The 13,904-nt window shown below is 62.8% G+C and overlaps 3 protein-coding genes across 3 annotated transcripts; 2 read left to right on the plus strand and 1 right to left on the minus strand.

Annotated features, from left to right (window-relative positions):
* The first annotated feature begins 770 nt into the window (after window positions 1-770).
* On the plus strand, window positions 771-4,263 carry LOC129213397 (deoxyribonuclease-1-like 2). The gene is made up of 8 exons (XM_054843326.1): window positions 771-917; window positions 1,259-1,347; window positions 2,360-2,443; window positions 2,561-2,661; window positions 2,737-2,849; window positions 3,094-3,248; window positions 3,373-3,469; window positions 4,145-4,263. Exons 1-8 carry the CDS (start codon window positions 771-773, stop codon window positions 4,193-4,195), a joined length of 837 nt encoding a protein of 278 aa, XP_054699301.1. The 3' UTR covers window positions 4,196-4,263.
* Window positions 4,264-4,269: 6 nt separating this feature from the next.
* On the minus strand, window positions 4,270-11,047 carry ECI1 (enoyl-CoA delta isomerase 1). Its single transcript, XM_054843324.1, has 7 exons — window positions 10,953-11,047; window positions 10,293-10,439; window positions 9,224-9,351; window positions 8,427-8,573; window positions 7,226-7,347; window positions 6,339-6,517; window positions 4,270-4,785 (listed from the first exon to the last, which is right to left on the minus strand). The coding sequence occupies exons 1-7, from the start codon at window positions 10,993-10,995 to the stop codon at window positions 4,619-4,621; spliced, it is 933 nt and encodes a 310-aa protein (XP_054699299.1). The 5' UTR covers window positions 10,996-11,047; the 3' UTR covers window positions 4,270-4,618.
* A 145-nt stretch (window positions 11,048-11,192) lies between these two features.
* On the plus strand, window positions 11,193-13,504 carry PTX4 (pentraxin 4). Its single transcript, XM_054843082.1, has 2 exons — window positions 11,193-11,830; window positions 11,962-13,504. The coding sequence occupies exons 1-2, from the start codon at window positions 11,702-11,704 to the stop codon at window positions 13,207-13,209; spliced, it is 1,377 nt and encodes a 458-aa protein (XP_054699057.1). The 5' UTR covers window positions 11,193-11,701; the 3' UTR covers window positions 13,210-13,504.
* The last annotated feature ends 400 nt before the right edge of the window (window positions 13,505-13,904 follow it).

A 13,904-nucleotide genomic window follows, 5' to 3' on the forward strand; every position in this document is an offset into this window, starting at 1 on the left:
GGCCACCGCAGCACCCCAAGTCCCACGCACCCACCCAACCCCACTGGGATGCCCCGGCACTGCCGTGCCTCCCCGGCCGCCTTTTGCCCCGTCGGCACAGAGGCGGCTACGCCGGCCCCACCCTGCCGCCCCGTGGGTTTTTGGTTTCCCAATGTAGGAAGGATCCCAAAGCTGTGCCAAACCCCCCACGGGGGTGTCCGACTCATCCTGCTTTGCCGGCACCTCCGCCGGGAATAAAGCCGCCCGTCCTGCTGCTGGGAGCACAGAGGTGCTGCACAGTTGACACGGTAAGGACGGATCTGGGCTTGGAGCCGTGAACTGGGAGGAACTGGGATGAGCTGGGACAAACTGGGACAAGGAGTCACTCCCTCACCCGACTGTGGGGGCTGTGATCAAGTTTAAGGACGTGGAGCAGCCCGGAGTGCCGGCGGCGGTGGCTGGAGCTGGCAGGCGATGGAGATGTCCTGGCAGGGAGCAGAGCCGGGCGATCCGGGAGCTGGGCAATGCCGGGGCTGGCAGAGGTGCTGCCGGGGGGATTCACCACGGCAGGATGAGGTTTAGCTTCCCCCAGGACCAGCGAGCCGGCAGACAGCCCGTGCCGGCTCTGCGGGCTGCTCCGGGCAGTGTCCACTGCGGTGCACTGTTGCACACCAGGACTTAGGAAGGACCTACCTCTATTGTTTTTTTTGTTCTATCCCCAAATCCAAAGCAGTTTTCCAAGTTCGGCTCCCGTCACTGCATCCCTGCGGCTCAGCATCCCTCCTGGCAGAATGGGGACCGTGGCGCTGGCACTGTCCCTGCTGGCCGTGGCTCTCCCGTGCCTGGCCACCGCCACGCTGCGCGTCGGTGCCTTCAACATCCAGGCGTTTGGTGACAGCAAGATGTCCAATGAGGAAGTGGCAGGCATCATCGTCAGCGTGAGTGCAGCCAGAGATGGGCTCTGCGCTGGGGCAGACCCAAAACGTGGCTCCTGTGCCAGGGACGCGTGGGGATGTGGCCATGGATGGGATGGCATCCCAGTGCCGGGGATGTCCTGGGGGGATGAAGGCTTGGTGGGGACCAAGGTGGGACGTCAGGCACACCCCGCCGTCCCTCTGAGCCCTCCGTGAGGACATCTGCCCCGGCGCCAAGGGACGTGCGGGTCCCCGTGGTGCTGCACCACGACGCGCCTGTCTGGGCGATGGGTGGGAGGGGAGAGGGTGGCCCCGAGCCAGCACCCGGCTCCCTCTCGCCATCACCATCCTTCTTGGCCCTGCAGGTCCTGCGCCGCTACGACATGGTGCTGGTGCAGGAGGTGCGTGACTCTGACCTCAGCGCCGTCACCCAGCTGATGGAGCAGCTCAACAGGTACGAGCGGGGCCGGGGCTGAGAGCACCTGGGCTGAGATGCCGGCATTAGGCAGGGAAAGCCAAACTGCCTGAGCAAGAAAAGGCAAAAAAAAAAAAAAAAAAAAAAGTCCATCAGCAGAGCATTTGGGTTTGGAATAAGAGGAAACTGCTGGGCTGAAGCTTTGAGCGGCCACTGAAAAAAGGCACCAGGAATAATCCGGGGAGGGGAAGGGGGATACAAGCGGCACAAAACCCCTCTGAAAGCTGCAATCCCACCGGAGCACACAGGATGGAAAGGCAGTACAGCTCTGGCAAGCTGCGTCTCCAAAATCCAACAGCACAGGGCAGGGGGCGAAGGGGGCAGGGACAGGCAGCCCCCCGCACCCCGAGACCCTGGGCACGGCAGGGGGACCCCGGGATGGACCCAGTGGCAGATGATGCTCTGAAGCGGGCGGCTCAGCCACCCCAGGAGGAAAAGGGGCTGCTGGGGTGGGCTAAAACCGGGCACCGCAGGGTGGCAGCCCCCCCGCCGGCTGGGTGCTGACCCCGTTTCGGGCGAGAGCACGGGCCGGGGCCGGGCTGGGGCCAGGCGGACGCCACCACTGTCTTGTTGAAAGGCGGTGAGTGCTCCTGACCGGGTACGCCCAGCCCGTGTCCTCGCCCCTTCCGTGTCCCCTCCAGCACAGCCACAAAGCAGCCGGGGCAGGGAGGGTGACGCCAGGCTCCACGGGGCCCCGGGCTGCTCATTAACCTAATTTAGCTTTGGTGCAAATGAAGGTGGGGAGCGTCCCTGCAGAGAAAGGGGAGGCGGGAGCCACCCCGCGTCCTGCCCGCGGCCAGCCATGCCCGAGGAGCCACCCCGGGGCGGTGGGCTCGGAGCCGGTACACCCCATGACACCTCATGGCTGGCCCATGGTGGCCCACGGGCACAGCAGAGCAGGACCGGCCGGTGGCCCGGTGGCCACCCAACCCCATGGCCGCCCAGCCCCTGGTGCCAGCCATGTCACCGTCCTGCCTTTGCATCTCCGCAGTGTGTCTACGTCCCCGTACGACTACGAGATCAGCGACCCCCTGGGACGGGACAACTACAAGGAGATGTACCTCTTCATCTACAGGTAACAGGGCTGGGTGTGCTGCCGCCTGTCCCGTGACACCACGGGGCCACCGACGCCATGGAGGGGGCGCAGGGGCCGTGCCGAGCCCCAGGGTCACCATCCCTCTTGGCCCTACAGGACAGACGTCGTGTCCGTGGTGGACACCTACCAGTATGAGGATCCCCAGGACATCTTCAGCCGGGAGCCGTTCATCTTGAGGGTCTCGGCACCCCGCACCAGTAAGCGGGGGGGACGGGTGGCCCCAGACGGTGGCACAGGGTGGCCGCAGGGCTGATGTCCCTCTCCTGTGGTAGAGGCAGAGGAGTTTGTGCTGGTGCCGCTACACACAGCCCCGCACGATGCCGTCGCCGAGATCGACGTGCTCTATGATGTCTACCTGGCCATCGTCAGCAAGTGGGGGACGGACGTGAGTGCTGCCGGCATCGGGGGCGGCACCAAGGGTGGGCGCTGAGCCCTGGGGACCATTCGACCCACGCCGGGTCCCCGCTCTGAGGCGAGCGCAGCTGGTGCGAGGGTGGTGGGATGGGGACCCTGCTCCTGCCCCGTCCCCGGGGGATGCCCCGACACCCAGGGCTGATCCCCGCCAGAGGGCTGGCGTCAGGGCAGCCCCGTTCCTCAGCCACCACGAGTACCCCCCCTTCCCATCACAGAACATCATGTTCCTGGGGGACTTCAATGCCGACTGCGCCTACGTCCAGCCGAGCGACTGGTCAGCCATCCGCCTGCGCACCAGCGATGTCTTCAAGTGGCTGCTCCCCGACAGCGCCGACACCACGGTGGGGAAGTCGGACTGTGCCTATGACAGGTGAGCACCGCTGCGGCACTGCCGTCCCCTCCCTGGCACTTGGGGGCCCCCCTGCCCGTCCCGCACCACCAGCGACTGAGCGCGGGGGCCAGAGCGGGACCCACCGCCCACGTCTCCCTGGCAGGATCGTGGTGTGCGGCGCCAAGCTGAAGAGAAGCGTTGTGCCAAATTCAGCCACCGTCTACAATTTCCAGCGCGCTTTCCAGCTGGAGCAGGAGGAGGTGAGCCGGGCTCACAAACCCAGGGCTCAAACAGGCACCAAGGCTGAGCTGCCCCAGGCAGTGCCGGCTGCGGGGCTGCCGGTGTCCGTTTGGGATTAGGCAGCCCGGCCGTGGCCGTGTAGCCCAGGCATTTAAGAAAAAGGCGAAAAGCAGAGATGAAGCAGCTCCAGCAGCAGCCTGAGCTGGCTCCGGCCACAGCATGCGTGCCCCTGCCCAGTGCCTGCCTGCTGGGACGCCAGCACAGCCCCTGGGGAAGGCACGCACCCCTCCCGGACACAGCAGCCAGCTAATGGGGAGCTCGGGGTGCCGAGGGATCCATGGGTGGGAACAGGAGGGGGATTTGGGGTCATTGCTTGTCCCCGTGGGGAAGAGAGGAGACGCACGGGGCTTTTTGTAGTCTTTCACCCCACGGCGTGGGGCAATTGAAGCCGATCTCCAACCACCTGTAGCTGGCACAGAGCTCCCACGTGATTCACGGGGGTCTCGGAGGGCAGACACCCCCTGCTAGCGCCCGCCCCAGGCCACACCTGGGCAGCTCTTGAGAGGTGCCAAAACTGGAGCTTTGTGTGTTGAGCGTCTCGGGGTTGGGGACATCGCCGGGTGATTGCAGCCACCCTCCTGGCGAGGGGCTCACCGAACCCTGCGATACACCTCCCACCTCTCGCCCTCCTCCAGGCCCTGGCAGTCAGTGACCACTACCCGGTTGAGGTGAAGCTGACGGCTTGAGCTCCTCCTGTGGCCACAGACCATGATCCAGCTCCAGCTCCCACCACCAAGTATCCATGAATGAAGCATCCATGTCCTACCTCATCAAAGACTTTATTGACAAATCTCATTTCACAATTAGCTGTTGGACAGGAGGGAGGACATCGAAGGACCGGCAGGCTCGGGATGCAGCGGCATCAGGACCTGATGTCCGTTCCTGAGGGGAGCCGAGGAGCAGCTCTCCCGGCTCTCAGGAAAGGCAGCGGTGGCTTCAGGCACTCTATGGGGACTAAGGGGAAGGGGCAGTTGGGGCGGCCACAGGAGCAGACAGCACGTCGCCAATTGCTGACGCTGCAGATGGCTTCACCGTGAAAGTCTACAGCTACAGCAGTGTTTCGGAGGGTCGCTCAAGCTCCCAGGACCGGGCCCTGGCCGGCTGGCTCCTCAGCTCTTCTTCTTCTTTAGCATCTCCATGTACATACGAAGTGACTTCTGGATGGACTCTTTTGAAATGAAGCTGATGAAGTTCTGAATGTCCTCCTCCCGGTGAGCTACCAGGCGGTCCAACATGGCCTTCCTCATCATGGACTTGGTGAGCTGACGGGCATGGTCTGCGGAAAGGAGAGCGAGGATGGGGAACACGCGGGGTCCTCACCCCTGACCGGCTCTCAGCCACTGCCACCATCTGCAGGTGCCTCCGAAGGGGAGGTACCACACACCAACGGGCTCTTTAAACCAGCAGGGAAAGGTGTAAGGAAAACCCACTGGCTGGAGGTGGAACTGGATAAATTAACATACAATAAATTATGATCTGTACTGCTCAGTGCAGAAACGACTGAGACAGATGACAAAAAGTTGTGCACCCTCCTTCTCTCTGCACTGTCTACAGCCCAGCCCCAGCCCCATTACACACCGCCGGGCTCAGGACAGCAGTAACCGAACAAAATTCTCCCTCTTTGAAACCGCTCTGGCTCTAAGCTCCCCCAACCCAGCCCAGGACAGTCCGCTCCGGCCAAACATGCCGTACAACAGCCAGCAGCACTGCTCCCTCGAGCTCATGCTGACAACAGGCTCTGGGCCAGTTCAGTACAGATACGTGGATGCTGCCGGAGCAGCACTGGCTGCTGGAGCTGACCAAGGGCTCGAACACACATCTGCTCACACACGCACAGAGCCACGCACAGTGATGTGGCAGCACAGCTGTAGCACAGATGTTGCATACGCGCTCTCAGTGCGCTTCAACCGTGACGGTGAAATGATGACCAACCCCCCCACGCGCAGGGAAGCCCGAATCGCTCCGGCACCCGTGTGCTACAGACACCTTCACCCGGACAGACTTCCCCAGGTTCTGATTTAGGGCTCTGGGGAAGGATCTGCGTGGTGCATCCTCCAAGTCAGAGGAGAGCACAGCTGAGATGTGCTCCCCTTCCTTGGGGGCTGAGGTTTCACAGCAGGGGAGGGCGCTGTTTAGGGACCCACTCCCAAGGCTGGGACACAAAGTGACAGCTCTGGGACCCATCCTTTTCTGCCCAGTTTCATTCAGGCTTCTCCAGAAAGAGCAGCCGAAGGGTGATACGTAGTTCCAACTCCCTGGAGGTGATGTGGGATAGGATAGTTCAGATCTAGCCCTGGCCCATGCAGAGCCCTCTCCCAGCCCAGGAACCTCAGTCAGGGAGCAGCCCAAACACGCACGTGATGCCTGTCCTCACGCCCCCATCCCCATCCCCAGCTCAGCAGAGTGACAAATCGATCCAGACCACAAAGGTGGACTGGCAGCCACCCACACACTCTCGCCCAGCCCGTTCCCTCAACTCCATGGCAGCTTTCCTGGGGTAACATCTCTGCTGACAGACACAGAGATGCAGTTTCTGTCTGGAGCTCAGGCACCTCCAGATTGCCTCAGCAGGGCTGGCAGGGCGAGCCGAGCTGGAGCCATGTGCCCTGCATGCCCACGAAGGTGTCCTCCCATGCAGGGGCAGTGGCAAACCCATCTTCATCAGCCCAAGGCTGCTGGGACCACTGTGCTGAGCTTTCCTATCTCCCAGCCATCCACATCTTCCCTTTAAATGGAAACTGTTACGCGTCTCACAGGTACCAGCCCCTGTACCTGTCCTTCCCACCGAGATCAGATCCCTTCTTCCTCTGCTGGAGATGCCGCACTTACCAGGAAGGGCCAGCCACTGCGCCATGACAGCTGCAGCCTTCTCCTGGAGCTTCTCCTCTGCCACCAGCTCATCCACAAGGCCAAACCTGAGGGCCTCGGGTGCGGCGTGGAGGGACCCCAGCTGGAGGGAGCGTTCAGCAACTCGGTGTCCCACGATGTTTACGAAGGTGTCCTTAAACCTAGAAGAGATGGGAGGAAAAGCCACAGTCAGGGAAAGAGACACCCAGCGGCAGCTGCACCCAGACACTGATGCGAAGAGCACGCTCGGTCCCACTCCCCGGGCACGGGTCTCTAAACAGCAGCTACGGGCTCAGCCACGCTGTGCACGGTCAGGCGAGCAGAGCCATTTTCGGTACTACCCTGACAGAGTTCACCCTCCTCCTCTCCACGAGAGCTGCTCTATGTACCCTCAGCACACAGGTCCCAGCTCTGCCCGCTTGCTGTGATCTGGGAGCTCCTTTCCAAAAGTATATTTACATGTTCTTAAGGCAAGCAAGGCTCCATGCTTTAGCATATCAGTGCCCCAGAGATCTCCACAGCTATGGGATTTTGCAGATACACAGCCTGTACCTGCAGAAAAACCATATTCCCAGCCTGAGCCTGACCACAGAGATCTCCCAGCGCTAGTTTTGGAGTTGACCGCAGAGTCAGAACTGAGGTCCTTGCTGGTGAAGGATGTGAGAACATTCTGCAGCCTGAAAGCTTTTCAGATACCTGCAGGATAGGACAGAGAAATGAGGTGCTGTGTCCTGCAGCTGCAACTACCTGATCACCGACACATAAAACTACATCTCAGCGGCGAGTTAAACTGATTGATAAACTCCTTGAAGATTAATTCTTTTGAGAGACCTACACATGATACTAGAAGTGGGGAGGCACTGGCCTACCAGAAGGGAGCCACAATGCCCAGCTGGGCTTCATTCAGGCCGATGCTGAATTTGGGGTTCTCCACCATGATCCTGTAGTCACACGACAAGGCAAGGAGACAGCCTCCCGCTGGGCTGGATCCCTGGCAAAGAGAAGGAAGGAGTGAGTTTAGGTTGTGGTTACAAATGTCCCTGCACCCTCAGCCTCACTGTTTCTTCCAGGGCAGGGAAGACACAGGGTGACAGAGCTGCCGGGGACAGAGCAGATGTCCCCCCAAGTCTCAGACCACCTGATTCAAAATAGCCACTAAAGAAGACTTCTATTTATCAGAGTTCATTTTTCAATACTCTTTGTTTGATGCATTCTCCAGCCTGGAAATCTAGTTAATAAATCCGTGTTAGTCAGGTTGCAAACCGTGCAGTGGACATTTGCTACATCATTTTCTTGTAACCCTACACGAGTTTTTAATCTTACTTGAGACTGTAACCCTAAATGCCACAGAAATGGTTCTGTTCAGAGGCTGTGTAACGCCTTCCATCTATGTAACTTCCATCTGCGACCGTCTTTGCTATGACACGGTGCTTGCTTAGCCCTGCACAGGATGCCTGTGGGAAGCTGCTCAGGGACCCTGCTGCCTTCAAAGACAGTCTATGGACACCGAACTGTGAGCAAGTGACCCTGGGCAACTCCTGCGAGTCTCACCGGTGAGCAAGCAGCCAGTGGGCGTGTGACAGGTGTCCTTTGGACTCCTCTTACGCCAGCCGCTTACTTCTCCAGCACTCGTCTGCCCTCGATGCCACTCTGGGCTTTACTACTGGCCTACAGCCTTCCTCCCAGTCCTCCAGCCTGGAGGACAGACTCCCAGACGAGTTCCTGGGGCAGGGTATGGCTTTTGCCACACAAAAGGCACCTTAGCCCCCATCAGCAGGACACCAGTGCCATGCAAGCTCTCCACCGCAGCCAAAATGCTGCTATACCCCAGCAGCACCTGCGGCTTACACGGAGCCTGCAATGTCCTGCGCTTCCACACCTTCCCACACCCCAACGCGCCGAAGCGACAGACGTGTACTTTGCCCAGACATCCCAACAAATACATCCTTGTATTTGTTTCAGCACTGACAAGCCTGATTTTTTGGCTGTCCCTGCCCACGCAGTGCAAACAAGCTGCAGCAAGCAACAGATCGCACAAGGCAACTAGGAAGGCGGCTCTAAAGGACGTACGTTCACTGCAGCGACTGTCACCATGTTGGAGCCGTACAGCTGGAGCCACATCTCCTGCACAGCTCTCCAGAACTCGGCGTAGTGCTCCGTGCTCTTCCCACACATCTCGGTGATGTCCAGGCCAGATGAAAAGATTTTGGGGACAGCCTGGAATGGAGAAAATACAAATGTCACTGAGAGTCAGTGCTCAGGGATGACCCTCTAGCCTCTAACAGACTCAGCCTGGCAGCCTGAGGAAAAGGAAAGCGATTCTTAAATATGACATAAACCAGGGTCTTTTGGGGTTCTGAAACAATCTCCCCAGTGCTCCCCCAGCCTGGATCATCCCATCACCATGGCCTGCAGGGCTGGAACTCTTGGTTAGCAGCGCAATTTCTCATTATCAGGGTCCCTGTGTGCGTACCTCAGCCACGCAGCAAATGTGCCCCGTCCCTTTCCCAGGCACCACCTCGTACCCACTTCACATCTGAAAATAAAGACTGGCTTCCCCCAGCAGCTCCCTCTGGGCAGTTCAAGAGATCTCAAGGGCTGTGTCATAATAATGCACATAAGCAGCTTTGACATTAATGACAAATGACAACACTCAGTTGTTATACTTCCACTAGAAAAGGGCAGGGAAGAATGAACACAGCGCTTCCAAGAACCCCCTGCCCTCCTTCGGAGCTGATCGAAGCTGCGTCCTGGCCTTCCCACACCGGTGACCAGGGAGCCAGGAGACCAAACACTCGCAAGGGAACGGCACCCGTGTCTGCCAAATTGCCCCGCAGCTCACACCCCAAGCTAAGAACAACACGTACAGATGTGAAGATTACGCCCCGGCAGGCCCGGTTGTTCTCCAGCTTCTCCAGGCTTATGCAAAACTCGGTGAGGAAGTCCAGGCTGAGGCTGTTGACTGGAGGGCTCTTGAACTTCATCATGGCGACGCCTGTGCCATGGTAAACACGGAGACATCAGAACCCCTGACCACAGCGGCACACATTGCCTTGCCCAAGGGAGCTTCACCCTCCTCCCTGTTTCCTTGCTCACCCCAGATCGTGTCCTTCCACTCCTGGCTCTTCAAAAAGCCCCCAGAGCTGCGGGGCCAAGACAGGGCCCTGCCTCTGCCCAGACCTGCCCGCAAGCCGGGGCTCGCTCAGCCAGCGGTGAACCTGGAGCATGAAGCTGTGTCCCAAAGACCAGCCACCTTCAGGGTCACGCTGCCTGGCGGTTCCCTTCTCTCTGGGCTCACTGGATACGGATGAGCCTCCAGCCTCACACACCTTTCTGAGCCTGCAGCCGCACTGCCACCCTGGCCAGCACCGCAGGAAGGGCTCTGAGCCCTTGTCCCTACCCAAAAAGGTCCCCACCGAGTGCTTGGTCTGGGTGCTGCAGCCGTGCCCAGGCTGGGGACAATGCGAGGATGCACCCAGGGGCCTGGAAGCCAAAACAGACCCTGGGAAGCCTCAAGAAGAGGCACCCTTTGTTTGGTGTGGGGACGTGGCCCCGTGACAGCTATTCCTGGCAGCCAGGACACAGAAATCCCCAACAGCTGCTCCCCGAAGGAGCGCCTGCCACTCTACCAGGTCCCCAAAGCAGGGACCCCGCAGAGGGGACGATGCATGAGCAGGGGACAGGGCACGAGGTCTGCTCATGGTGACAGCCAGGGTTTGCCTGCGGCACCCAAGCAGCACCCACCTGATGTGCCCACGACCGGTGAGACTCCCATCCCTGAACACTTCTCTCTGAGGGTCCAAAGCAGCTGAAGCTGGCACATCTAGGGCTTTGGTGGCTTTCCATGCCATGCGGCTGGCACGGAAGGGGCCCTGCCCGTGCCCCACAACGCCCCATGGGTTGAAGGTGCCACCACAGAGATGCCACCCGCTGTACCTGAGCTCTCGTCCAGCTCCACCAGGATCTTGTTGTTGCTGAAGGCACGACATGGGGCGAGCGGGAGGCTGGGGGGCTGCAGGGGGCTGGGGGGCTGCCGGGCGGCTCTGCCCCATGCTGGCAGCCGGTGGCAGAGGGGCAGCACACCTGGGGGGGACAGAAGCAGATAGAGCAGGGCAGAGCCCCCACGGGTGTGGGGTGTGCTCCCCAAAACTGCTCTGCACAGACAGGGCGGGGACATGGGGACACCCCGACCCACTGAGGGATGACATGGGGCACCTTGATCCATGGTGGGGGACATGGGGACACCCCGACCCACTGAGGGAGGACATGGGGACACCCCGATCCATGGTGGGGGACATGGGGACACCCCGACCCACTGAGGGAGGACATGGAGACACCCCGATCCATGGTGGGGGACATGGGGACACCCCGACCCACTGAGGGACGACATGGGGACACCTCAGCCCACGGTGAGGGACGTGGGGGAACATCCTGACACAGAAGGAGGACACGGGGACACCCTGACCACAACGGGGGGACACGGGGAGGGGCCGTGGGGACTCCTCCACTCGCGGCAGGGGGCACGGGGCCACGCTGAGTCCCAGCGGAGGGACACGGAGGGACGCGGGGCCACCCCGCCCGCGGGGCCGGGCGCACCTGACCGGGCGATCCGGCGAGCGAGGGTCGACGCGGCCGCCATCTTCTGCCGCCGGGTCAAGGGTACGGGGAGGGGCCTCGGCCGCGCGTCACCGCCCCGCCCCGCCCCCAGCGCCAAAGTGGAGCCCCCCGGGTTCAAGCCCCGCCCGTCACCCTGGAGCCCCGCCCCCGTCCTGAAGCCCCGCCTACGGTCTGCCCTGAGGCACGCACGTGCTGCCGCCTCGTGGTGGTGCGCGCCCCAGACTGCCTGCACCGTCCTGCCTGCACCGTCCTGCCTGCACCGTCCTGCCCTGCCTGCACCGTCCTGCCCTGCTTGCACTGTCCTGCCTGCACTGTGCTGCCTGCACCATCCTGCCTGCACTGTCCTGTCCTGCCTGCACTGTCCTGCCCCCCCTGCCCTGCATCCAGCGTGTGAGTCCAGGACTCCCCACCCTGCTGCCCCCCAGGAGCTGCCCCACGGCTGGCCCCACCGGGGCCACACACCCGCGTCCGTCCCCCCCCGCCTCCCCCTGCCTGCGGCTCAGCACCCCCTGCCTGGCCCCTGCCTGTGAGCCCGGGGAGCTCCTGGGCCAGGGCCAGCCACCCCCCCAGAGTGCCTGGCTGTGGGCCACAGCGCTGGGAGCCCTGGTGCTGATGGCTGCTGGCCACGCCAGCGCGGCTGCGGATCTCATCATGGAGGCCGCCCCCGAGGGGCACCGTGGGGGCCAGGGCTGGCCCTGCCGTGCAGGCAGAAAGTGTCCGGCAGCGGCATGGCAGGGACGGCGCTGCCCCTCTGCCTGCTCCTCGCTGCTGCCCTGCGGGGTGGCCTGACCCAGGCTCCGGGGCCCATGGCCCGCCCTGGCCCCCCGCTCTTGCGACTGCGGCGGCTGGAGGAGCAGGTGGGTGCCCGGGGTTGGGGAGGGGGCGCAGGGTGGCACTCGGTGTTTCGGGCTGGGCTGGGGGTCATCGGCGCAGCAGAGGCCCAGCGTGGGGACGTGAGTTCACCTCACCTTGTCCCTCTCCCTTGCAGTTTCGCCGGCTCCAGGAGGTGACGCTGAGCCATCTCCAGAGCATCGCCGAGAACTACAACGTCTCCTACAACATCGATGGGCGCTTCCGGGCGCTGGCAGAGCAGGCAGAGGTGGCTGCTGCTGCCCGGGCTGCCCTGGGCGCTGAGCTGGCCCGCCTGGCCACCACTGGCCGGCGGCTGCACCGCAGGCTGAAGCGGCTGGAGGGGACAGTGGGTGCCCTGAGCCTGCTGCGCTGCCCGCTCACCCACCCACTGGGTGCACCGGTAGAGGCTGGCACTGAGCTGCACGGCCCGCCGGACGCTGCCTGGAGCTGGGGTAGCCAGCTGAAGCAGGAGCCACGGGGCCAGGCGGCCCTCAGCAGCCCCAGCCCTCGGCACCCAAAGGCGAGGCGACGGCAGCGGCAAGATGGGCACCGGCTGCCGGCCGATGCCAGGTCCGGTAAAGCGCCTGGGGAGGATGTGGACCCCCCTCGTGACACAGCACCAGGAGCCCAAGCCATGGCACCGGTGCTCCCCACCGTGACCGTGGTCCCCCTGGAGCAGCCGCCAGCCCCCCAGCCACCAGGAGAGGGTAGGTACGGGGCCCCCGCCCCAGCGCCCACCTCCCCAGCCTGCCGCACCGGCGTCATCCTGCTCTTCCCCAACACCTCTGCCAAGCACGTGGCCGTCCTGGGGCCGGGGCCGCGCTGGGGGCTGCGGGCGCTGTCGGTCTGTGCCTGGCTGTCCACCCCAGCCCCCCGCCTTGGTGCCCTCCTCTCCTACACCACCGAGGACGGCGGCAGCAAGCTGGCCGTGCATGGCCGCAGTGGGGACCTCCCCGGCTCCGCGCGCTTTGTCATTGGGGATGGGGAGTTTCGGGAGCTCCCGGTGACGTGGCTCCTGGATGGTGAGTGGCACCACCTCTGCCTCACCTGGTCCTCTGGCCAGGGCCAGTACCGATTCTACGTGGACAGGCGGCTGCTGGCTGCCGGCTCCGGCTTCTGGCAGGGCTATGAAATTCCTGCTGGTGGCTCACTGGTGTTGGGCCGGGAGCAGGACCACCATGGCAGGGGTTTTGGCACCACGGAAGCCTTCGTGGGTCACCTGGCTGGCTTGGCCCTCTGGAGCCGGGCTCTCCTGCCCGGGGAGGTGGCCAGCATGGCAACCGGCCGGCGGCTGCCCCGCAGCCCCCTCCTCACACTGGCTGATGCCTCCCTGCAGGGTGGGGTGCGGAGGGTGGCATGCCCCTGTCTCCAGCACTGCCTGTGATGAGCCCGGCAGCAGGAACGGTGCTGGCTCCCAGCAGTCAGGGTTGGCTCGCAGTGCTCGGCCGGCACGAGCTGTGTCCTCCCGCAGTGATGGGACACCAGGCAGAGGGGGTGTCTCAGGACTGGGACCACTGAACGTCGGGAAAAGGGAAAAAAAAGGGGTTTCGACAGGCAGGGGACAGTGGAAGCGGGACCCAGTCCTGGGGCCTGTCCCAAAGCCGGGAGGTTGTCAACTCCTGCCCCAGAGGATGTACAGCCCCGTCGTTCCTATTAAAATGCTCCGGGCAGAGAAGAAACCTCATTTATTTCTGGTGTCGCTTGTCACTGTAACGCTCGGTGCCGCTTACAGCCGGGCAGGAGCCGCACAGGCAGCCCCAGCCCAGGCCGGGTCACGCGCGGGTGACCCTGCCTGTCCCCTGCCGCTGAGTCAGACGCGGGGGGAAGCTGTAGCACGGAAAAGTCTGTGACCGGGAGCGAGCCAGAGGTGCCGGAGCAGGTGCCGCCTGTCCCGTGAGGCGGGGGCTCCTCGGACGGTGCCCAGCTTCGGGCCGAGAGGTGCTGCTGCTCCGGGGGGGCTCGGGTGAAGCACACAAAACATTCCCAAATGGCTGCCCTGGAGCAGCGCCGGCTCCGGCTGTTCCCCGAGCCCCGCGTTCCCCGGGGACCTCACCGCGGGACAGGCCGGGGACGGGCGCA

This window comes from Grus americana, chromosome 15 (assembly GCF_028858705.1).
Source record: "Grus americana isolate bGruAme1 chromosome 15, bGruAme1.mat, whole genome shotgun sequence".
NCBI classification, from domain to species: Eukaryota; Metazoa; Chordata; class Aves; order Gruiformes; family Gruidae; genus Grus; species Grus americana.

Excerpts from the sequence above, each read along its gene's own strand:
- LOC129213397 (XM_054843326.1), top strand. The coding sequence starts at position 771 with ATGGGGACCGTGGCGCTGGCACTGTCCCTGCTGGCCGTGGCTCTCCCG. Across the intron at positions 918-1,258 it reads TGGCAGGCATCATCGTCAGC|GTCCTGCGCCGCTACGACAT; the intron begins GTGAGTGCAGCC and ends TTGGCCCTGCAG. Across the intron at positions 2,444-2,560 it reads ATGTACCTCTTCATCTACAG|GACAGACGTCGTGTCCGTGG; the intron begins GTAACAGGGCTG and ends TTGGCCCTACAG.
- ECI1 (XM_054843324.1), bottom strand. The coding sequence starts at position 10,995 with ATGGCGGCCGCGTCGACCCTCGCTCGCCGGATCGCCCGGTCAG. Across the intron at positions 8,574-9,223 it reads GGGGCGTAATCTTCACATCT|GCTGTCCCCAAAATCTTTTC; the intron begins GTACGTGTTGTT and ends TCTCCATTCCAG. Across the intron at positions 7,348-8,426 it reads TGACAGTCGCTGCAGTGAAC|GGATCCAGCCCAGCGGGAGG; the intron begins GTACGTCCTTTA and ends TCTCTTTGCCAG.
- PTX4 (XM_054843082.1), top strand. The coding sequence starts at position 11,702 with ATGGCAGGGACGGCGCTGCCCCTCTGCCTGCTCCTCGCTGCTGCCCTG. Across the intron at positions 11,831-11,961 it reads TGCGGCGGCTGGAGGAGCAG|TTTCGCCGGCTCCAGGAGGT; the intron begins GTGGGTGCCCGG and ends TCTCCCTTGCAG.